The 24,861-nt window shown below is 40.3% G+C and overlaps 2 protein-coding genes across 2 annotated transcripts; both read right to left on the bottom strand.

The window, feature by feature from the left end:
• Positions 1-6,445: 6,445 nt before the first annotated feature.
• Positions 6,446-15,233, bottom strand: ankle1 (ankyrin repeat and LEM domain containing 1). The gene is made up of 9 exons (XM_037115063.1): positions 14,808-15,233; positions 13,868-14,020; positions 13,513-13,618; positions 13,139-13,262; positions 10,435-12,864; positions 9,801-9,969; positions 9,389-9,551; positions 9,173-9,305; positions 6,446-8,296 (listed from the first exon to the last, which is right to left on the bottom strand). The coding sequence occupies exons 1-9, from the start codon at positions 14,870-14,872 to the stop codon at positions 8,130-8,132; spliced, it is 3,510 nt and encodes a 1,169-aa protein (XP_036970958.1). The 5' UTR covers positions 14,873-15,233; the 3' UTR covers positions 6,446-8,129.
• Positions 15,234-16,032: 799 nt separating this feature from the next.
• LOC119028796 (alkaline phosphatase-like) lies at positions 16,033-22,613 on the bottom strand. The gene is made up of 11 exons (XM_037115064.1): positions 22,456-22,613; positions 22,080-22,196; positions 20,117-20,232; positions 19,745-19,919; positions 19,336-19,508; positions 18,972-19,097; positions 18,731-18,800; positions 18,091-18,225; positions 17,691-17,882; positions 17,483-17,599; positions 16,033-16,587 (listed from the first exon to the last, which is right to left on the bottom strand). The coding sequence occupies exons 1-11, from the start codon at positions 22,529-22,531 to the stop codon at positions 16,316-16,318; spliced, it is 1,569 nt and encodes a 522-aa protein (XP_036970959.1). The 5' UTR covers positions 22,532-22,613; the 3' UTR covers positions 16,033-16,315.
• Positions 22,614-24,861: the final 2,248 nt, after the last annotated feature.

Below are 24,861 nucleotides of genomic sequence, written 5' to 3'. Positions count from 1 at the left end.
GCAATATAAACTAGCAGGCACTTTTTTTCCAAATTTTTTTTTTTTTAAATACCTTATTGAAATATTTTTACTCTGACATGAAGCAGTAATTTTTGTTGATAAAAATGGGACAAGATGACAAATTTTTTCTTTGTTAACTCCCATTAAAAGTGTGTTTAAAACTCTAAATATTACCAAAATTAGCTGACAATAAAACAAATTTTAAAAAAAAATTAACTAAAATTATCAACATAATGTGAAGAAATTATGATTTTGACGTCATGTCAAAGACACATTATGATAAAGAGATATGGGCTGAAGTTAGCACACTAACCAGTTTGCCCGGGCTCATCCAGACTACAAGCTGCACGGCTAACTGAGCTAACTAGCAAATGGTGGCTACCGTTAGCAGTGGTTGCAGTAGTTATTTGGGTGCTGACCGCAAAATGTTTGGCGTAAGAATTCAAAAGGTGGCTGATCCCTACATATTGCACCCTCAAATAATCATAGCAATTTCTATTTTTGTTAATTTTGAAGCTGTTTTCTAAGCTTCTATTCAACCTGCTTTATGAAAAAAACAACAACTCACAGATGGTATTTTTTTGTATTTTGTCCCTGTTTTTTCCCCATGCAAAGGTTTGCCATAGGATAGCTTAAATCATGTTCAAGGGGCTACACCAGATTAAAAAAACACTCCCGCATGGACAAAATGTGACTGCCCTGATGCCCGACATTCTCCCTTAACCCCAGTCAATGAAAGAATATCCTTTGACATTGAAAAAGAACAGCACATTCACATGCTACTGTAATATCAAGTGCAGGTGCCTCTTTTGTTATTTTGGAGTAATCTGATCGCCTTCTGTATGATTTGTCTTTCTGGAATTACTGGGCTGTTTTGACAGCGTCCACAGTGCTAATTGTGAAACTTTGACAGTATCCGTTTCACAAACTTGCTCTGCGAGTTCGCCCTGTGTCAAGCAGCTCTGGCATTTTTGTTTTTTTCACATGGTTTTAATAGCTTCCTTTCACTCACGGTCTGCTCGGCATATGTGTCGTTTATCGTCGGCGCCTTGTATCACGTTCATAGAAATTCCACTTTGAGAGATTGAGTTGTGATTTTCAACTGCTGTTGCTCAAGAGAGCCTCGACACAGACTCGCCTCTCTCCCTCGTCCGTCTGCCTCTTTCCCCTGGCTGAAGTTGATCCGGGGAGATCGTCCGCGTTCGTGACCACCTCGGATGAGTTTTTTCTTCTTGTGTGTGTTTTTTTTTTAAAGCTCTTTAAATTCAGCAAGTAGAAAAAAAAAATACAAAAAAAAAAAAAAAAAAACGCCTCCTGAAATTTTTACAAGTCACAACTCCCCCCCCCTCGCGCGCGCTCACACACACACACACACACACACAAACTACCGCATCCACTTATCTAAAAATGATTCAGTGGTTAAATGTCAGAGCTGTCCGTGCCATTAAGGCCAGCATGTTTGAAGGACGGACACCCTTGCGTGCCCCCCCCCCCCCCTGTCTCTTCTTATTCCTCTCACTCACACCCTCTCTCTCCTTCCTCCCTCCCCCCCAGCTCCTTCATCATCCACCCCCCCCCCCCACCCATCCCAGGCTGGTTTGAGGGCTGATGTGCAGACCTTGTCATTCAGATTAGGGCCACATTGTCAGCTCAGGGCCCTTCTCTCTCTCTCTCTCGTCGCCTGTCCCGGATCTTTCTTCCTACTGTCACCCTCGTCCCGCGGCCAGATAAGACCTTATAAAGCAACATTCCTTCTCATCCACTTCTGTCAATTCCAACGCTGTCACTCACATCACTGCTCGGGAGAGTGGAGAGAGGCCGAATTAGCAGCGTCCCTCGCAGCAAGGACTGTGCTTTTCGGTCTGAGCCGGGGTGACGTGTCAGCAGCTAGAAAAACAGTTATTTTTGTTTGATCGAGGTGTTTTGAGTAAAACATTTTTTTTGTCTTTTTTAATCACATCTGACAAGCTTTTCAGAGGAATATATTAAGTAAGATAAACTGGAAATGGTAAAGTTGAACTGACTCTAAACCTAAAGAGTCATAGCATTCTTAACTTCGTGGTTTTCTGTGTGAAATGAGTATTCGGCAGGACATGACATACGCAGCCCATTATCTTACTCACTCCTTACTCTGCCCTGTAAAACAGTCCCGGCAACGTATTTATCATCCGACCACATCTTGACTCACCGCCACAGTTTTATTGTCACGTCCTATCTAATTGCTTCAGCAGCTCTGTGGCATTTGCTGTTGGTGCTTCTTACAAACTCTGCACCTTTTTTTTTTCTTTCTCATGATGAGCAACAATGATTCAGCAGTGTGTAACAAAAAAAAAACAAGAAAACCTTTCACTCAAGATGGCCGACAGTTCCTTTACTGGTAAGATAAGGGAAACAAAAAAAAACAACAACAAAGTTTTTCGGCCACAGTGCCACATCATAGCGAGAACAACAGATGCTATTGATCGGGGTGAGTCGTCAGTTTCGTACCCGGCGTCTTCCTCGTCCGCCACCTTGCATGAAGCCCTCGAGGCAACGCTGGTTCCTCTCTGGAGGCCGCGCCGCTGTGCCTTCAGTACAGCACACGACGACAAGCTGCAGCCCCCGCCCAGGTGCTGTGTTTACTAGCTCCTGCTATGAGTCAGGAGTTTCAAGATGACTTCCCTCTTCTAACTGCTGAAATAAAATGTGCTCCCATACCCCGACGCTGTCTTTTGTGTCATAAAGACCATGTGTCATGGAAGTTAATGGTGCGTGCTGAGCTCCGTGGCATTGGCGCTATTATAGAAGAGGTGGGGCAAAGCCAGCCCTGCTTCTTTTGTTAGGAGAGGAGAGCACAGGGGGCAGAATCTCTTTTATTAGTGTGATGATAAAATTAATTTCATATATTTATCTCTGCGTGTCCTTTCATATTAATCCTTTTTTTCCTGTCTCTCAGTTCAGGTACAGTGTGTAAATGGTCAACACTAGGTGTAAAGAATATGGACAAAAAGCAGAATTAGGCACTCGATTTGAAACTTCTAGACGTAAGAGCATTCGTGTAGATAGACAGAGAATACGTACATTTGTAGTTTTGTCATTAACCCTAGATGGACGAGACAGGCGGCACCCTCAAAGTATGTTGAAAGACTCATGACTTTTTCAGTGTCCATCCCCCTCTGAGAATGAAAGATGGACTTAGTGAGAGAGGCTGAGCGTTAGAAGCCTCTCCGCCCACACCGAGAAGACTTGCTCCCTCTGCATCTCTAAGCAGACTGTCATCCCTGGTCACCATCAGGTCTGTGCTCGCCCCAGTGAACATTCAACGCTGTCGGTGAGTTTCAGCTAAATTGAAAAAACCATCGACCGTTGATTGTACCCTGTGGCCAGCCTTTGTCACTCAATTTCTGAAACAAAGAAGTGGGGGGGGGGAGAGGTAAAACTCGCACAGGCACGGCCGACAAACCCCTTTGAACGCTGAACGAACAAACAAACAGAAATACCTCCAGCTTCCAAACCACAGCAAAGGTCACAATCAACATTCATTGCTGTCGGTGGGTTTAACTGTGTGGAAGAGCTCACTGAACGATGAATGCAACTGTGTCCCAGATTTCATCCAAACGTCAAAAGGAATAGCGTCCCGATATGCTGATGATGGCATTATTTATTTTCTCCGCTCCCCGCCCCTCCCCCTCGCCTCCTACCACCAACGATGGGCACACACAGGCGGTGTGAATTGACAGGCAGTTCAGATTGCATCTCTACCACACTCGCTGGGGCGGAAGGGTCCGAGCAAAGGAAGATGAAAAAAGATAGTTGGAAGAAAATGACCTTTAAAGAAGAATACACAGAGAATATAGTGTAGAGTCTGCATTGCATCTAGGCTCTGATAAATGATGTATTTGTCATGAATATTATATGAAAAAATAAACAGCAAGAATATATTGAATGTGAACGGACGCATTCCAACATGGTAAGTGACCTTTCTGGAGGGCAAAATAAAAGATTTAACTCGAGCAGCCGAATTGTTCAAGATAATATCTACATGTTAGCAAACCATGTTATATGTAGACGTGTCTTATTGCAACAATTCTCTTAGTATTTTGTGAAATAAAATATGTTCTTGCTTTCCATTCATGTTTTACACCGTTTTTTTTCTCAAAAAAAGAAATCCAGCCATTAAAGTTGTAGGATCGTGAACGGTGTGTTTGTTTTAATATTGCATGTGATTTCACGTTGTTGTATTTTATTAAATAAACTGTTGCCAGTTCAGCCCTCAGTGATGTGGTGGGTGTTTCTTTGTTCCTTTCCGTCGCGCTATGGTTTGATTAGAGGAGACGTCCCAGTGCCGAGGTGGGATGCAACGGGAGTCAAATCCACGTCTTTGAAACATTCAGTATATTCATTCAATAAAAACACACGCTACTGTAGATTAACACTAGTGTTCATGGTAAAAAAAGACCATTGATTTGTTTAGCTAGTGCTTATTTAACTACTAACTGTAGAAAAGCTTCTTTTTTTCAGTACGTGATGAGATATCATTACTAGGAGTTATATTGTATTCTATGTACACGTATATTTTTTTTAAAATCAGATTTACTCTTCATGATTATCGTACCCAGACAAATTCATGTTAAGAATATTGTTGCGAAATCAATGGAAATTTAAAAAAGGAAATAATCAAAGCTTTGTTTAACTTTTTTTTTTTTTTTTTTGCAAATATATCACACTGAAGTACAAGTGTAGGGAAATGGAGAGTCTCTGAGTGTAATAACGTGTACAAAAAGAAAGGACAGTTGCTATCAACCACTCAATGACTTGCGTAAAGCCAACCAGATGAACTCATAGACAAAACATGCACAAGGCCAAACATCTTCACTTCAAATACTAACACAATATTAATATTTAATTCTTTATCAATGGTTATAATCAATGTTGCAACTCTCTTATTAAAATATATTGTAAATTATTTAAATAATGAAGTGCCAGTAGTCTCACACATTTCTGCCCATAAGGGTTATGTTAGCCTTTCATAGAAATGTCTTTTGGTCTGACAGATTTTTTTACTCCATTACTTAACATAGGGTAAATAAATGGTACATTTCTGACATAAATGCGCACACAACACCAACGGCGCAGTAGAAAATACTTAAAAATTCAAGTCTACTTGACTCAACAGAAATCCTACAAATGAAATTTTTTAACACTATTATCCATGCCTCCTTATTCGCCTGAAGTAGGCCTCAATATAGAGCTGTGAATGATGTAATGATAAAATTAACATCTCTGATTTAATTTTAGGTTCTCTTTAAAGAAAAAAGTCTATGATGAGATATATAAAGTAAATACAAATGAATATTTTAGAAAAAGCCAGCTAAGTGAGAACACATTTTGCAGAATACAATGTGAGACATTATATAATTGCAATAAATCATACTACGTCTTTGCCGTGACTGTGTGTGTCAGCTGAGCTCATTTGCCTTTTCCACTACAAATGATAACAGCGACAGTAATTCTGTGCCGTCGTGTTTACCCGCTGATCTGGTTTGCTTCAGTCTGTAAATGACGAAAGTGTGCTAATAAAACCTGCATACATAATTAAGTACTGACTTACTTTCAAAGTCTGCAGGAGAGTTAATTGCTTGCTTTTGCAGGCCTCTGTCCTTTCTAGTCAGGAAAGTACCTGCACAGTATTTAAATGAAAAACCGAACAGCGCTGATTCTGTATCAGAAACACTGCTTGACCAGCAGAAATGCAGAAAGAACAGCACCAGCGCAACTGGAAACCCCCCTGTACGTGGTATTTTAGTTTCATTTATGCACCACATGGGTTATGAGTGTAATGTTAAGTTTAAAAAAGCCCTGCAGCACAGTAGCACCAATCTTTTAAATACATTATTGAAATTGGCTGCTACTTCTTGACTGACAATACTACAAACTATTATTCTGCACATTTAAGACCATTATCTCGAATTGAAATGTGTGCATTGAGGAGAAAACATTCAGTAAAGTCGCGCTCAGTCAAGTATTGTCTCACCGAGCCACAGGGCTAACATTAGACAAGAGTATATTCAAGAGGATATTTGTGGTGTTGAGTGCATAAATCACATTGATGTTCTTGAGAAAATATTGGCTAACCATGAAAACAAGAAATAAATTAAAAAATAAACCCATTTCTGGATACTAAAACAACAACTAACATCTTTGTTTTGTGTGTCTCTGAAATAAAATTTAGGTTGTGAAAATGAAATTGAGTTTTTGAACATCTTGTAAGATAGAGGTATTAGACTTAAACACAAAAAGCGCTGCAGGTTTTAACTGTTTGCAATATTAACAGGAAACAGTAACTCCATTGAATCATAGTTGATGAAGGACAGTTAAAGCACGAGGAGAGAGATGTACAACTTCCTTTGTCCACTAGAGGGACACCAAAGAACAGGACATGAAAAGGACCAAAGAGTCACTCAGCTCAAGTTTGTCATTTGTATTTTACTACAGTTACGTTAATGCAAAACAAAGGCAAGAAAATACAGTAGGAAGAGTAAAAGTTCATGATCATAATGAAAAGAGAGCACTTTGTTAATTACTTGATCAAAAAATTATTACAGGCATCACAACACATGGAAAAAAAACAGATCTCAAGAAGGGGCTGTAGGAAATATAAACACCTCAAAAAACAAAAGTCTGCACACCGAATTATTTTCACAATTGGTAATTATTTTCATGAACACTATAGATCAGGTGTTTTAATCCCTTAAATCATGATAATTAATAATAATTTGATATTATGCAACCTGGGCATTGAAAGATAAAAAAATATATATTGCTAAAATACAAAATTGTTAGTATTAATGCATCTTGTGTTAATATAAAGCTTGTAGCTTCCAGCTTCCAGATAATTACCCTGAGGAGATAATAAATAGTTTTGGAGCTCATTTTTTCTGCAACATATACATGCAGATCATGAGAACAGTGACTTCAGTTTGGTATCTCTGACCAATAGAGATCTTGATAAAGATGAATTGATTTCACTAATACAATTATGTAGATTATGGTAAGATTATGGCACTAACTAACAGGTGTAACCCAGTGACGTGAACTAACACAAACTGACAGCCCAACACTCCAATATCTTAACATTTTAAGCGCTGATGTACTACCGACAAACGTCTCTAATCACAAATTCTACACATACAAACAACTATTCCTTTTGACAATTTGATAATTGGCACTTTTTTTTAAATGGCATCAAAAACCAAACAGAAATCCAGCCATGTAAACAGCATCACATCATGTTTCTAAAAATGTACACATTGTTGATTTATCAATGAAACCGATCATGCCAAGTACCAGTTACCAGCCTCTGCTATATTCACCATCATTTATTTTTTAACACTACAAAAATAAAATGATTAACTACCAGGCTTCTCGCTCAGTTCCTTTGGAAAATACTTTTTAATGACACAATGCACTGTAAAAGCAGCTAATTTGATTATGCTGAAATGTTTTTTAAATTGGTTGTGGATCAATTTGAAAAAGTCATTAGTGCTACAGCAGTGGAGAAGAGAAGTGTCCTACTGGGAAGAATGTTTATGGAAAATTACTGTCATGCTTATTTGTCGCAACTTCTGACATGAGATCATGTTCACGTTCCAACTTTTTTTCTTCATTTATACATGATTTTATCTTTATTAGTTTTTGGGGGAATAATTATTTTTGTCCTGTCTCGGAAGATGATTCAAAAGAGCATAATGAGCAAATCCATCTCAAATCCACATGAAACATGAGTACAAAAAATAATTAATGCAAAACAAGAATCAAGCAGTTACGATATCATTACATCTCCCACAGCTGACACTTTAAGTAAACTCTAAACTGAAAAACAAGCAAGAGGATCTTAACTGACAAGTTCAAAGGTTGGAAATATTAGAAGAGAATGTTGCATGTTTGATGAACTGTATTATGCTGAGGGATGGAGCGTTCATTTATGACATAAAGATGATTATTATTAATGCCAATTAGCAGCTCAGAGGATCCCGATATTGTAAACTCCACCCCAAAATTGAGTGCTTTCTTACCCTGACATAGTGGTATTTCCCCTGCTGTGCATTGGCACTTTGCTGCGGTACACAACCCCCCTCCAGTGAGGGTCACTACTGTCTGATGTCTGCTGGTCTGAGCTGTCTCTCACCCTCGGCCAGAAAGATCTGCATGGCCCTGAAGAGCAGGTGGATTCCCAGCTCCCGTTTCTTCTTCAGCTGCAAGTTGGACACCACGCCATAAAAATCCCCCCGCTTCTGATTGGTGAGCATCTTTAACCCTGGGATAATTGGAGAAGGAAGTAGGTTACTGAACTACTGAACTGGCATAACATCGATGTTATTAAAGTTTGTTTTTTTATTTGTTTGTTTATAGATTTTCCATAAATAAACATCCATGCCCCATTGGTCAAATGTCGTAAACTGGAGTCTTTCAAGCTTTATACTCAATAAAATAAAGGGTATATGTGATATTACAGCTAGCTTACATCTACTTTTCCTGATTACGAAGTCAAATATCAATAATATCCTTTTTTTCTGGTTGATTGATTTAACCAATGACCTTTTGTAAAGACACCATTTTGTCTTCTCAATATATAACAGTTTTAATTTATCGTAGCCTTTTACAGTCTTTTTTTTTTGCCAGTGATCATTAAATCCCTCAACTTCCAATTAGAGTTGCCACTGATGCACTCCAATACCAGAACCGGGTGTCGGTACTTGGATATTGGACACTGGTGATGTCACTGAAGCATGTGCCAATTAAGAATCCATAGTCTGATATACTGGTTGTCAATTTCACTCTTTAAAATGCTCTCATTACTTTTAGCTCACGTCTACAAATCGACTTGCTAGTAGTTGATGTGTTGCCGTGGACTTGATTTTCTGGAGAAACCATTGAAGGAGTTGCCATAGTAATTTACTCTTTACACTCATTGTACCTGATGACTACTTACCAACAGTTCAGATAAATAGCTTGAATTTCAAATGCATTTATAGTTCATATTTGTATTTTTTGTGCACATTTGATTAGAAGTGGTGTGTTGTTAATTACAGCCTCAAGAAAAAAGAGCTCTGGTGTCATTAACACCAGATATTCAAATTCAGATATCGGAACTGGAGCTGGAAAAAAATGCAGTGGTGCAACTTGTACTCACCAATGGCCTCCACCATGCATGCCTCTCTTGTGTAGGCCTCCACTGGAATGACATTCTGGAAACAGTGCAGAGAGATGACGCCCTGCTCGGCACTCCACACCTGAAGAATGTGCTGCACTTTGGGGCACAATTTCTGAGAGAACAAAGGGACATGTTTTATAATCATATTTTACATCTTATCTATTTGAATTTAGTAAACTAAGTGAAGTGCTTTACCTTGCAGGTCTTCTCTCCTTTGAAGTACTCTAAAGCCTCATACAGATGGCTGTAAGGACGGGAGCGTTTTCCTTTGCCTATATAAAATACAGCATGGATAAACGTCTGGAAACACTCCTGTTGACTCATGGTGCGACTGCGGAATGGGAGGTTCTTCGTCACTCTGGTAGAGAAGATAAACAAAGATCAATTTCATGTTAGACTGAGGTTGAAATGTATTCAGCAGTTTAACATTTTAAGGTGTGGGCAGTTAAGAGATAATGAGGGAAGGAAGTCTGTTCGAAATACACACTGGGAATTTAACAAGATTTTAAATTATTTAAATGCCTTGTATCGCCTTTCCCGAAAGAGTTATTAACACTTCCCACAAGAAAGCAAAGAAAGACACAAATCAGCATGAGAGGGAAGAGACCTTGGGTCGAGCAGCAAGTAGTTGAAGCTGGATTTGATGATGCCCTCCCTCCACTTTCTGTTTTGATCCGGTTGGTCAAACTGCTGGCACAACGCCTGCTCGTCAGACTGGCAATCAGGCAGCTCAAAGGTCCTCAGGGCCCGGCACAATTCTGGACTATAATCTGAATCTACAAAATAAAAAAATTAATTAATTAATTAATTAATTAAATAAATAAAATAATATGACTTTCTGTGTCAGTGACAGTGATAAGCTAAAATATAATAAATGTATTCATATGCCTCAACATTTGTTCAGTGGTTCTAATCTAATCCAGCCACAAAGTGATGCCAACTTCTATCCCCAAACAGCGGTGGTGAGTCTCAGTACAAATAATGAGTTTAATTTTCCATTTTCATGCTTCTATACAAGAGAGATTGTACGGTCAACTAAAGGCTACAAATGTTTCACTACTTCACAGGACAAACATTAAGTTATAAAGTACCATAATTACAAATTTAGGACAAAAACATTTTAAATTTCTCCTCACACACCAAAACCTGCTCACAATCTAAACTACAAGGTTAGAATTACTATCATTATTTAATCGTAGCTCAAGTTGGGTAAACGATAATCTAAAAGAGCTCTAGTGTACCTGTCTGAGGCTGGTCTAACTGCTTCCGGTGATGTGGTGATTGGAGGTTTGACTCCTGCAACAGGCGACACAGCTTTCGCATGTAGGTGGGCCTGGTGCGGCTGCAGATGGGGCCCGGGCTCTCCCCCAGCTCTACTAGCCTCAATCTCAGCTCCTTGTCCGTCAGCCCTTTGGTCTCCGGCAACACACTTTCCTTGTCATTTTCCTCCTTCTTATGCACCATCGCAGGTCTCTGGTTCTCCTTGCCTCTGTTCTTCATCATGTCAGTCTGCATGGTTCTCCAATCATAAAGGATGGTCTCGTCACTGCTGCTGGTGCTCATGCTGGAGCTGAGTGAGGTGTCTGCTGTAGGAGGGACGTGGGTCTCGATCAGCTTGTGGCCCTGTTCCGTATCAGTGTAGAGGTACTCCACTGGTTCCTCCAGATCCTGAATGTGTGGACGCCCTCCGGGGGTGTACGACAGGTTAGCCAGGTGCTGCGGCCTGCGGCAGCTCGACAGTCTGCTCATGCTGTACCTGGGGGTGTATCCAGTGCCTGGAGTGCAAGAAAGGTCATAGTCTTCACTGGATCCCCTTAGGGAAAGACAGCTGGAGCTGGATGAAGATGACAAAGACTGCGGCTGAGAACTAGAGTCCTCCGTGAGCCAGACATCTTTGTTTTTTAAAATGTCCTCACCAGGGACATAATTTACATTTCCCTTTGTTGTTGCCTCATCTGAACTTGTAGGATCATCAGTCAAAAAATCCCTGCCTTCAGCAAGATTATGACCCTTCATTGCCTGTATGACCTCTGCAAGGTTTCTTTCATAAGCATCCATTGAAGAGTCCTGTTTTTTGTCCAGTATGACTGTGTCGGACAACGTATGAGATTCATCGACAGAGTCCGTTACGCTCCTAGAGAGGATGAGAGTGTCAGCTTGGCTACTGCTAACACTTGAACCAGCTTGGAGGGTGCTGGACTGGGTGTTCTGGAAATCAGCAGACAAGGGGTGGCCTCCTGTGCTACTCCCCGAATAGGACGGTGTATAGAAAGCTGCACGTGGTGAACTATAAAAGTCTTCACTGCTCTGAGACTTGGGCGTCTGGCGGCGTGTGCGAACTGGTGTAGGAAGGGTCTCCTCAAAAAGAGAAGAACTGCAGAGTAGGCTCTCTGGGGTCCTGCTTGTTCTCAGTGAGCAGCGACTCAACCTTGACCGAGTCCTGCCTGTTACAAAAGGGCTTGGTGTGAACGGAAGTTCCTGTAAAGTGTCAGCTGCATTATCCATTGGCTGATCAACAACACCTTTACTGGAAGTGTCCGCATCAGGACCACTACCACCCTCAAATACATCATTGTTTAGGTGTTTTAATCCAGACGGGGCCAATGTATCACACGCTACAGTTTCAGGTTCTGATTCGATCTGATGCCCTGTTTGAAGAGGTAGAAGATTCCCACCTCGCGCTGTAAATTCAGAATCTGAGTCTGTAGAAATCTGAATCTCTTTGTCAGATTCAGACCCGACAGAAACTTTCTCTACTGCAGGGAGTGAACAATGTTTAGGGTGTAGAGACATTTCCAGAGCGCTGGTGTAATGATCGCTCTCACAGCTACTATAATGACTACTACCAGTCCCACTGCTACTGCTACCAACACAGGCTGCCTGTTGTGGTATATTCACCTGAGACTCTTTTATAAGTTCACCCTCCTGTTCATCATCACTGTCTTCCAGAGCACAGTGACTGATGACTGTTTTCTCCATTTCCTCTTCTGCGCTCTCACTGCTCTCCCTGCAAAAAACATAGACGTGATCCGGTGATGTGACATCAATGCCCTGCTTGTGTAATACAGTGGCCATGCGATCTGAATCAAGAAAGTCAGAGTACTCAGACAATTCAAAAGGTAAGCTGCTGGTGCACTGGCTTCCATCAACAGCAGGCAGCTGTTTGGGAGATTCAAGGCTAAAAACGGGGAAATATTCATCTACATCTCTGAAGCTCACACTTTTTCGGCTTCCTCGCCTCTGGGGAAATGCTGGCAGGGTGTCTCTTCTGGATAGGGATACTCTGCCATCAGTTGTAGCAGCACGTTCATTTGCATCTGATCCAAACACATCATCGTAAGTACAAAAATGATCCTCCTTAAGAATCGGCATTGCAACTGCAGGTCCCGCTGCAGACATGCGTGTGCTTGATAGGATGGAGGGACCTTCAGATGCCCATTGTGAGGTGGAATCATTCCAGTGATGCCTCTTAGTGTCCATGTCAGAAAGTTTGTTGGATGATATTCCTTTGCAACTTGGCCTTCCATGAATGTTAGACAAGTTGAAAAATGAGGAGCGTCTTGTGCTGCTCAATGGGGCTTCACCAAAGTCACTTATCATGGAGTAGTGGGAACTGAAGCTGTAATCTGATTCAGGATAGCCAGACGTGTCCGTTTGATCTGAATACACAGCTGGAGGGAGAAAAAACAAAAAGAGAGAAATATCAATTTACACTGTTCGTACAAACAGTTCTGCAACCCTTATGATGAAGTCTTCATACACCACTAGACAGTTTAGTAGATGATCAGCCTTGTGTTTATTTCTATTTGGATCTGAATGTCCTGAGTGTGACTGGCACAATTTGGAGTACTTGATGAAAGGTATTGACAAAGTATTTTTTGTCTCAGCCACCTCCAACACACAATATCCATGACGACGTCAAAGTCCTCAAAAAGAGTCTCTTACAGTATTGGAATTGAGGCAAGTCATCCTCTTCTGTGTCCAAAGAGCTGCTCTGGTACTCCTGAAGGAGCTGGGCACATTTTCGATTCTCCTGCTGCTCTGCAAGCTGTCCTGGTGTATTCCCTTCCTACACAGAATAAGAAGATGAAAGGCATAAAGCTGACTTTTGAACATTTAAATCCACACATCTGTAACTTGTTACAGCTAAGGTATCTTCTTTATTAGTTCAGCTGCAATATAGAGTCATGGCTAGAGCTTCATAATCACTGTAGACAACAGATTATACTAAATCGTTATGTGCATACATGTATGATTTGTTCTTGATCCATTAACTTCCCTTATGGAAAATTGCTAACAATGCAAAAAACTATTTTTACATTATCTTTGTTGTTTGGGTTTCCTCCATTCATCAAGAGCAGCTTCAGATTTTGATAACATCCCCAGAGCGCAGCAACGTGAAGAGGGGTCAGGCCCTCTGATGATCTAGGAGAAATAACAGAAAACACAACATCACATACACATGTCTATAGTTAAACATCCAAATGGAACAGGATATTGAAGGAAACATAATGCAATGCAGGTTTTTGTTATGATGAGCAGGATTGATTAAAAAAATCAATCAAACTATCATTTACACTTACTGACACTGCATGTCATATCGATCAAAAGACACTGACAGTAATTTCAGATATTATTTTGAAGCTCTGTAGTTATACCGATGTGTTTAAATACCTGACATTGGGATCCGCTCCATACTGTAGCAACATTTTCAAGCAGCGTGTGTTCTTCTCTGTCTCTTTGCCAACAGCCAAGTGTATCGCAGACACCCCACTACTACCCACCAGGTCTGGGCGTGCACCTTGTGAGAGAAGCTGCTGTACAGATCTGCCAAGGAAGAGAGACCCGTTACAATCTGACAACCACTGTAGCCTACAGTTTTACTGTGCTGAAAACAAGGATGTGATCTAAAAAATGTTGAGGTTAGGGGTAAAGGGTGGACAAGAAAGCATAATCACATCAACAATAGCGCTGTAAATAGTGAGCGATTTGGTAAATATTTGGTAAAAAAATATGTAACAGTTTAACTCAAGAATAACCGGTGATGCTGTAGATGCTATTGTCTTTCAGTCAACCTTGCAGGCTGCTTATTTACTGTTCACGTATACAAATTCAATTTATGAATGCTATATAAATTAAATATACTACCATCACTACTACAAATACTACTACTAGTACTACTACTACAAGCAGTTCTACTAGTAGAAGTAAACTGATATTTACTATAGGAATACAATTAACTGAAGCTGTAAACAAATCTATGACAATGTCGTGTTAATGAATACTAAAGAATCAGTAACGTTATGTCATAGCAAAGGGTCAAAACTGAAAGATTCTGAAAACATACACATCACTATCATACACTAACTGTCCCGTTCAAGGGAACAATAACACAAGGATCATCGAATGTTCGAACATGACTCCAGAGACGCTGAACACGGTCAACAGTTCAGCAAGAACTGGAATAAATAACTTAAGATAGTACAAGATGCCTAATGTTAACCAAAGCTTCCTACATACGGTAAATGTGACGCAAGCGCTGCTCCGAGCTGCCGCATCCTGTCAACAAAAGGCATGTCTGGACAAAACAAAGAGAGGGGAGGCTGAGCATCACCTTGGTTCTCCATCGTTCACAGCTTTACACAGTTGACTGTCGAGCCTCGTCGTCCTCCGATCCATGATCCAGCGTTATCCGTTTATAAGTTATCTATTGGCATCCTCTGAATTAGCCCATAGCCGAAACCCGTGCAGCAAGAACTTTTAAACGAGGCTAGCTAGCTGAGCTAACAGCGACAGAGAGCTTCCAGTTATCTACGCAGTGCACGCACATATCAAATCACGTTTTAATAAACGGCTAGCCTACGGCAAAAGTGTGTTATACTTAGTTTCTTGGTCCCTTAACGACTTGAAGAGATGTGTAGTGTAGTCAAACTATACAGGCCCGTTGTTTATACACGTTGTCTTAATTTTCGAGGAGCCGCGACACTATTTTGGTTGAATTTCCCTCCAAGCAGCCAAACCCCTTCTCCTAGTTGCCAGAGGGCGGAAGTCCCGCCCATAAGTCCATCTGATTGGACGTTGCTTTCATTTCGACCAATCAAGTGCTCGTTTGAGTCGATACCTACCAGAGGCAGTGTCAGTATTGATACTTGGGTCGCCGATTTCTACCTCATCTGTGAATAAAAGCTGGATGGTCTATGTGAAATAATTACTCCACATTCCACAGCCTGTATGCACTAAAGACAATACACTATTGTTACAGCGCACCATTTCAGAAATCTAATCTTAGATGTGGCTGATTTATGGTTTTTCATCATTAAATGTTTTGGTCTCAAATTTTTTTAAGAGATCCATATATTTTCCAACCCTCAGTTATTGAGGAAACTCGTTTTCTTCACGTATTATTTTGTACAAATGTGTGTTTCAGTGAGAAGGTACTATCAAGCCACTTAAACACTGCACAACTGTAGTAACAGAGAGGGAGAGGATGTCAAATGTATCTACTACCCAATTCCAATATGTATTAGGACTGTGTATAAAGAGGCTTGAAAAGGGGCCTGGGATGGGATGACAGGGACTGGGATGTAGGACAAAGATGTGCCCACTAAGCTTTTGCATGAAAATAAAGTGGAAAGGTGAGTGAGAAAAATGTCTATGAGAAGCTGGAAAAAGATGAAGCGAATGAAGCCATTTGCTTGGCTGAGAAGTGTTCACTTTTGGACTACTGGTAGATACAATAGACTGCAATAGACTGCATTTGTTGCCTCAAATATGGTCTAGTTATACATAGGCAAGCATTTGACATCCTGAAATGAGAAAAACAGTGATAGGCGAGAAAATGTTTTTGTCTTATTGTAAATGACAGCTTTATTATAAATATTTCAAACATAATTGAAACCATATTTTCAGATAAATAAACTCAAATGAGTATTGAAAGTCATGGCTCTATGCAATAATGACACACTGACATGCTTTTAATAACAAGAATAAATTACTTCAAATGGCGGTGATCACAAAGTTGTGCGACCATACAGCTCTTCGATTCCACACAGACAGTGTGAAGTATAATTTATTTTTTACAGTTATTCTAAGATCAGGAGAAAATCTCCAAAAGCTGTTGTCTCAGACGGAGTGCAGGGAGAAGAGAAGGAGGCCCATCAGAAGGAGCAGCAAGCTGGGGTGGATGGATGCAACATGGTTGCTCTGGGTCAGTCTGCAGTCCTCGTAGGGCTCCAGGCAGGCAGCGTAAGCCATGACGTGGGCAATGTAGTTCTGCTCCTGGACCCCGTCGAAAAGGTGAGACATGGGACCTTTGGCGAAGATGGCAACATCATCGATGCCGTGGGTCTCCGAATCAAGAGGGACGGGAGCCTGCTGACGATAGTCGTTGTCCACTGAGGAGGAACAGGACAATGGTGCGTTGTATTAGCTTCTGTTAGGGTGTTCTGGCACATAGACATATAGAACTACTCCAAGAAAGAACTTGTGCCCTTAACACCACACATGAAGGTAATAAATGTTAATGGGTGCATTATATGGACAAATTTCAACCCTACAGTATTAATTAATAGAGGGTTAAGTATGGACACCTGACAATATGATGAAATCCAACTCACCTAAATAGCAAAACGAAATGGTTCAAATCCTTCACAGTATATCAATAAAGACAGGGTGTGTTATAAGCTTTTTAACTGAAGTATTTATAATTATACAAAGTTTTATGAGGAACTCATTTAGTGGTCACTTTATCTTCTTAAATGTCTAAGTTTTAACAATGTGATGCTACTTTTTGTTTTCCCTTTATTTCTGTCACTTCCTTTGCTCAGTCCTTCAAACTCTGTTGATCATTTAAGTTCATTTAGTACGTAGTAAAATATTTAATAAATTACTCAATACTCACGTTGTGATAACAGAAAATAGGCTTTGTTTGTATGAAAGGTCTTCTTTTTTTGTGGCAAGAAAAACATATCTGTGACATCTGCTGTGATCCCCTTGATACATGTTTTGCAAAAAAAAGGTACTACATGCTAATCTCAAACAAAGAATATTTGATCGATTTAATGTAGAAGATGAAAATGATGAAGGTGCTGGATATTAAATGAAATAAGTAAACAGATATTGGCGCATTGTCTTGCACAGTCCATTTCTGTGGTGGTTATGTGTCACTGAACACACTGCTTGAGTCCTTCTTTAGGGTTTGTGCCTCTGCAGTAGGTCTCCTGTTCGGCCACAAGATGGAGCTACTATATTGCTTTGTCCTCTCTAGAAAGATTGTTAATGTACACTTACTGGAAATCGTCTCATTCACATCTGGCCGTGTTCCATTGGCAATCTGGTATCCTGGTCCATTTCCATACACAGCAGTGGTGAAGTGCTTGCTGTCGTTGGCTAGTGAGCGAGACACTCCTGTAAAGCACAAGACAAAATGGTACGTTTCAAACTTCGGACATTAGAGGAGATTCATCACTAATTGTCTTATTCTTAGAGTGCAGTTTACCCAAAACAGGGTTTCCTCTGGCAGAAGATCCTCCAAAGGCAAAGACATGGGAGTGGTCAGCAGTGACGACACTCAGGGTGTCCAGCTCACTGGTGAGTTCAGCTGCTCGGCCAATCGCCCGGTCAAGCTCCACAGCCTCATGGAGAGATTTTTTGGCCTTCCCATCATGGTGAGCGTGGTCAATTCTCCCACTTGATGTCCAAAAAAAAATGCTTGACAAATAAACAAAAGTAGCATATCCCTCATATTTTTTTAAGTGTATTCAAATCTTATTGTGATGTTTTTCTATGAAGGATGTATCATGCAACTCCAATAATTCAGGCAAATGTTTCCAGAAAATTACTAATTATTGATGACGTGACTGTTTGCCTCCAGGAAAAAAAAACAGTTGAACACTTATCTTCCACAAAGAGGAAATATCCTTTTGGGTTCTTGCTGAGAATCCTAATTGCTTTCTCCACCATCTCCGTAAGGGAGGGGTCCATGGACGGATCACGGTCCAACTCATAGCGGCAGTCCTTGGGCTCAAAGAGACCTAAACGCAGAGAGGAGCAGCAGGCGTCAGTTTTTAGAGGCTCCCATGCAAGTTGATTAGAAACATCGGCATTAGTGTCATGATGAGATAATATGTGCTTCAGTGTGCAAGTTTAGGTTTTCTGCAGAACAAAAACATTTAAAATAATGAATGTGTTATTGCTCTAAAATTGCAAAAAAGAAGCTAGAGGAAGGGAAGATAATCTCGTTTGATTCACTCTCTTGGCCCGAGGAGGGTTCAGGTTAGCTGTTATGCATCAAATCTTCATAGTTTGAATGGTTAATTGATTATCAGAATAACTTTAATAGGGTCTGGACAGTAGTAGCTGAGTTGCTCACATACAGTTAACAAATTAACGAAGATTCTGACACAAAAGATGTGATTAACATCTTGTGAAAACCCCATGGTAGACTGTGGGAATGCAGTAATGTATGTCTATACTGCACGATCTTGTTGTCTTTTTGCCACGTGTACAGTAACTGGTGAATTGATCAGTTCTTCTTACCCATCAGGAAGTCCGTATTTTGAGGGTTGATCTTATCAAAATCAGCTTTGTTCCAAACGTAGGCAACATTCTGTCAGAAATGAATCAGAACAAACAAATTAACTTTTGGCAGAGTGGTGGATTGGCTGCGAAATGTATTTATCAACTGAAATATCTAACTAGCTGTAGCGTGATGGAAAATGGCATTCATCCACACCCAAACTGAAACCTGATGGGCACGCCAATAAAATCTGCCATTTACCTTTTTGTTCTTTGTCCACTCCAGAACAAGATTTTGTCCATCAGCTCGGTCTCCTGTGTAAGATGGGTACTCCGGGTCTTGCATATTTTTGGGAAACATGTACTGACGACCTCCACCGAGAATGACCTGGATCGAGAGACATGGTGACAGTTTATACATTTGTGTGTGTGGAAAAACTCCCAATAGAACATCTACAGGTTGCCTGTTATGTTAGTGTTAGGGTAAGTCTATAGTCTCACTTACTAATAAGGTTGAGGCTAATCTTACAATATTTCTATGGACATTCTCTGTCATTTAGGTGTAGAAAACTAGACTTGGGAGCTTCTTTGTTGCGCTACAAAAATACCTTCATATTGAGGCTTACATTTATTTCTGTGTTGTGAACCAACTGGTATGCAATGTCACGGCAGCCATTTTGGACGGCCTCGTCAGTGAGATGGGAGTCAGAGTACCAGCCTCGGTTGGCGGTGTGAGCGTAGGATGCCGCAGGAGAGGCGTGCTGCACTCTGGTTGTGGTGACAATTCCCACAGATTTTCCTAAAACACAGAGTATTTTACATCATAATTTGAACCTGTTTAAATAGTGACATGGACACAGATAAGTTTAGGATACATTTCTGACCATATTAAGAAGTACAGAGTGATACTGACCTGTCTGAGTTAATGTACTGTAATGAATAACACGGCGCAGACTTGTCTAAACGTTGTCAGAGATTTCAAACAGAGTCTATATGAAACCACTGTAAAGTTAAGCTGTGTGAACCTGAACGTACCTGCTAACTTGGCGCGGTGCAGAACTGATTTGACCTCGTTCCCGTAGGCTGAACTACAGTTGTACCTCTGGGTGGCGGCAGTGACACCGAGGGTGCCGTAGTTGGCCTTCACGCCACATAAGTAAGCTGTGGCGGTGCCAGCACTGTCTGGCATCTGCTGGTCCACATTGTATGTCTGCGGGGGGTCAAGTACAATCAGTGGGTCAATATGCACATTTATTGGACTGGACTTACATGCAAATGTAAGCAGTTATGTGTTTCAAGGTTTGCAGCGGGCTCCATTAAACTCTAACGTGAACCAGAAATGACCTGAAAAGTTTAAATACACATTCCTATCCAGAAGTCTGAATGTAGTGATCAGTGAGGGCCGACCTTAGACAGGGCCAGGTGTGGGAAGGAATCCATGACCAGACTGGTCTCCTCCCCAGAACGTCCGGCCAACTGGCCTTTGAGGATCCGCGCAGCAGTCACTGTCGGTATCCCCATACCTGGAAGCAGGTGGAAACACAGCTGAGTGTTAGATAACATCGGCCAGGCGGGCACAGGGATGCCATTGTGCTCTGTGAACCTCATACGGCTCAGCTGATGAGAGGGCAGTGAGAGACATACGTAGGAGTTATTTACAAGCAGGAATTGTGGACAATCTGCAAAGAAAATACAGTGATATTTCATGTCTTTTCTTATTCTCTCTTATATTTCAAAAGTTCAATGAAAAATCCAACACGTTTTGTTTGCTGCATGCTATAGCTTAAGACTGAATAAATAAACTGTTTTTACAACATAAATCCACAAACTGTTTGGGTGTTAAATCACTGACCCTATTTTTAAGAGTTCGTAATTTCTGCCTCAAAACAGTTAGAAAAAAGGTAGATCCTTACCACAGGTCTGTCACAGTTTTGGTTTTCAGTTTATTTGTTTCCTGTTTTATTTCGTAGGCTACACCCTCATGTCATTTTTAGTTGTATACTTCCAGCCTTTGTCTTTATTCTGCCTTTTTTCCCATTCATCAGTGTTTCATTAGTAAATCGTCCTGGTTTGTTTTCTTCCATGTGTTTTCCCTCACTTATTGTCAGTTCACCTCTTTTAGTCGTTGTGTCACAGCTGCATTTTAACATCTGTTCCCCAGTCCTGTTCTGCTCCTCATGTCTTCTTGCATTTAGTCATCCTTTGTCTTTAATCTTCCTGGTTTGTTCCCGCACCTATACGGTTTGTTCTCAGTCTAGGCTTTTTGTATTTTTATTCAGTTTTTCTTTTTATCTAATTGTTATTATTTGTCACAGCCTAATTAGCTATTTTGTTGCCTGCCCTTTGGTGCCTGTCTTTGATTATTGGGACTTTAGCTTTCTTCTAGCTGTCTATCTTGGCGTCTTGTATTTGGGTCCTTCATTTGGCTCCTACAAGATCTAATCATTTTTAGACATTTAAATGCAGAAATGTTTGATATTATGTCTTTAAGGGTGAATATGTTATCCATCCTTATCCTTAAGAACATTTTGCCACTGTGTCATTTACACAGTGAGAACTTTGCAGTTTCTTTTCATCAACACGCCGCTTATGGGGTGATTAAGTGTTACTGATCACTCCCAAATGCTGATAAAATCTTCAGTGTGCTGCAATCAGCATGTGTGTGGGTGGGGGTGGAGGCAACAGTAATCATAAATCCATAATTCATCTATAAAATGTAGTCGAGTGGCGTTGCCAAATACTGGTCTTGGATCACGGACACAGAAGAAAGTAACTGGCAGTGATTATCTCAGTGTGTGAGGTCCCGGGGTCATGGCCACATGACTTACCAGCAAATATCAGCCTATCTTGTTCAGCTTCTTTACGCTGCATTCATGGTTAATTATTGATTATTGATTGTAAAATAATTATCCAAAACAGAGCTTTCAATCAGAAAAAGTGGCCAGTCATCCAAAACAGTCAACCTGAACTTTAGCTGTGCATCGTGGACTCACTTGAACTCCCTTGCAGTGGTTTACCTTTTTTGGTGTTCAGATCAGTTAAGAACATGAGGAAATAGCTACAGATGCAGTGCAGACTGTGGTCTAGCCTCAGTTCACTTTGTTATGTTTGGCTCTCCAAGCAGCGGTAACTGCTGGTGATCAGGTATCAACATCCATCTCCCTTTCCCACATAAACCCACACTTTCTGGGGTCACATAGTGCAACGGGTTTGCATCGCATTCTCCTCCCCACAATGACGATGAGGATCACACTTTCAAGCTCTGACGGCTTCTTCTCACCTGAACAAACGGACTGAACTCAAAGTGGGAAAATGTTATAGAATCAAAGGAAGTACTTGGACTGTGTGAAAGCTCCTTTCTCAGACTCACCGTCCCCCAGGAAGAGGATGACATTCTTGGCTTTGTTGCTATTACGCTGAGCATTCATTGCAGTGTGAAGAGCCTGCTTCGCTTTGTTGTTCCAATATTCGGCATGGAGCTCATCCTCTACAAGCACAGGCAAGACAATAGTGATCCACAACCAGAAGTGGCATAACAAAATGTACTTTTACGCTCCAAGTGTGTGGAATTTTTAGCACGTACAACTTAAAGATAATGTAGACTTTTACTTTTACTCCTGAATGTAGCCTACAGCATGTCTGTGTTGTGTTTGAAGTGCAGTTTAATACATCTGAAAATCAGCATTCTTAGTTTCTGGAGATAATAATACAACAACAAAAAACACCAATATGTAATGCATCCTTACCTGGAACAGACACAGTCCACTTCACTGAAATGAAAATCAGTAATCCAGCAAATATGAGTTTATGTGTGCCGGACATGGTGCTGACCAGATGTGCTTTAAAGAAAAAAAACTGAGCAGGCTTACACAAGTGCCTGTCCGCACATTACTGGGCCCTTTATAGTTGCAGCAAAGGAGCAAAGGGCACATGAGGGAACCTTTCAACGTGACCAGGAGGATATACAACACACACACACAAGCACACATATACACACAACAAAGTACATTTACTCAAGTATTCTACTTAAAAAGCTAGGATACTCTTACTTTACCTGAGTATTTTTTCTACAGTTCCATAATAAAGAGGGACATATTGTACTTTTCACTTCACTAGATGCACCAGACAGCTTTAGTTAGTATTTGTCTTACAAGATAAGATACAAGTACAGCTAAAATGATAAGGTGATTAATCGATCGACAGAAAATGATTTCTCTAATGTGATACAAAAGCATTTTACCTTATTAAGTTTAATTATCTTAATTCATAACCTCTAATAAGGAGGTTATGTCTTCACCTGTGTCTGATTGTGGGTTTGTTGGTTTGTCAGCAGGATTATACAAAAACTACAGAATTACGCTAAACTTGGATGAAGGATGGTTCTCAGCCCAGAATAGACCCTGGTACCTTTTTGGTGCAAATCCAGAAAAAGGACAGATCTGGGAATCTTTTCTTTAACATGTAAAAAGAGATAGACTGTTGGGCCTTGGTGGAGGTTCTTAAAGTTTGGACTATTGTTTAGACAAAATATATATTGTGAAATATTTCCCTTTGAGTTCTGGGTGATTGTGAAATTGGCATGTCTGTGTTTTAGTACCCAAACAATCAAATGATTCATGTAGAAAATAATCAGCAGAGGAATCTATCATGAGAAAACTAATACATTTCAGTCCAGTACAAATCACTTCACAATTTGATTCATCTCAAGCAACTACAAAAGCAGAATCCTGCCTTGAAATTAATGCATTCATATGATAAAGTTGTTATAAGACAAATCTGTTTGTAACAGTTGGTGCCATTTTTCAGCATTGAGTTATTTAATACTTAAAGTGCATTATCCTGATTATACTGGCTTTCATTAATTTCATTATCACTCTTCCGTTCTTCCAGGTATAATTCACTGTGTTTGAAGAATTTTGGTATGGACAGCAAATTAGACTGGAATATCTTCACTTCTGGCTTAAATTGAAACAGTAGAATATGTGTGTTGTTGTCTTCTGGTAAATCTAATTGAAAATTATGTTGAAGTGAAATTTTTGAGCAATAAAATTAGAACGACACCAGAAAATGCACACAAGGCTTAACTGTGACCTAATGAATCCATTATCTGATTTTATTCACTGAGCTTCAGTTATTATTGTCTTATGGCCACCATAAATCATCACATAATAATGATGATGATTACATTACTTTATGGTGTCTTATGTATAATTTATCGCAGCTTTACAAGCCGGCTACGGCTACCATTCAAGCTGACCAGAATTCAGCCCACGCTTCGTTGAAACAGTTTTCTAACCGAGGAACTATTTATTTGAATTTGTGGCAGAATTAATTGATGACATGTGAGTCTGTGAGTGTTCAGGTGCACATCTGTGTGATGTTTTTCAGCAGTGTGGTTAAAAACCCTCAGCACTGTTACGCCGACCGGCCTTGTGGCTCAGACAGACCATCGCCAGGTCACGTAGATCTTTTTTGGTCTGTGTCAGCATTTGAGCAGAATACAGCAAAGGATTTCGTAAAAAAAAAAAAAAAAAAAAAGAACTCAATCTATGGACACCAGTATGACAGTGAGGGAATACCGCATTTCACAGCTTGTGTTGCAAAGATTCCCAGAATGAACTTGACCTCCTCCATTTGTCAGTGCCGTGGAATTTGATTCCAGTTATAGAAAGGTCACAGGGTTGATCCTTTAACAGGCATTATGACTGACATATCACTAAAGTGAATGAATTGTTGTGAGAGAATACATGATGATGTTTTGTTTTGTGCATGTTAATGTGGCATTTTGTTGTGTTTCCAGGGTTTCCAATGTATTTGGATTTTGGAAACTAAGGTGTGTGTGTCCACTGTGTTCTTACATGGGATACAGTATACTGCAGTTGTACTTTAACTGACACCTGTAACTGATCCCATGACAAACTCCAAGAGGCCAAAGGCTTAGGTTTCTTAATGCTTACGTTAGAACAAGCTGTGCCACAACCTTTTTTTCTTTTTATAGAAATCAGTAAACCGTTTTCAGAAAATAGTCATGTGTCTTTTTGCAAAAAAAGAAACAAACAAAATGAGAATATCACATGTATTTCCATAACTGATTGTGTGATGTAGTTTCATGGGAAATTGGCAGAAACAGAGCCTGTAAACCGAAAACAAAC

Source organism: Acanthopagrus latus, chromosome 11 (assembly GCF_904848185.1).
Source record: "Acanthopagrus latus isolate v.2019 chromosome 11, fAcaLat1.1, whole genome shotgun sequence".
Classification (NCBI taxonomy): domain Eukaryota; kingdom Metazoa; phylum Chordata; class Actinopteri; order Spariformes; family Sparidae; genus Acanthopagrus; species Acanthopagrus latus.
The sequence above is the reverse complement of the archived record's forward strand: the minus strand, read 5'-3'. Positions and strand labels throughout refer to the sequence as shown.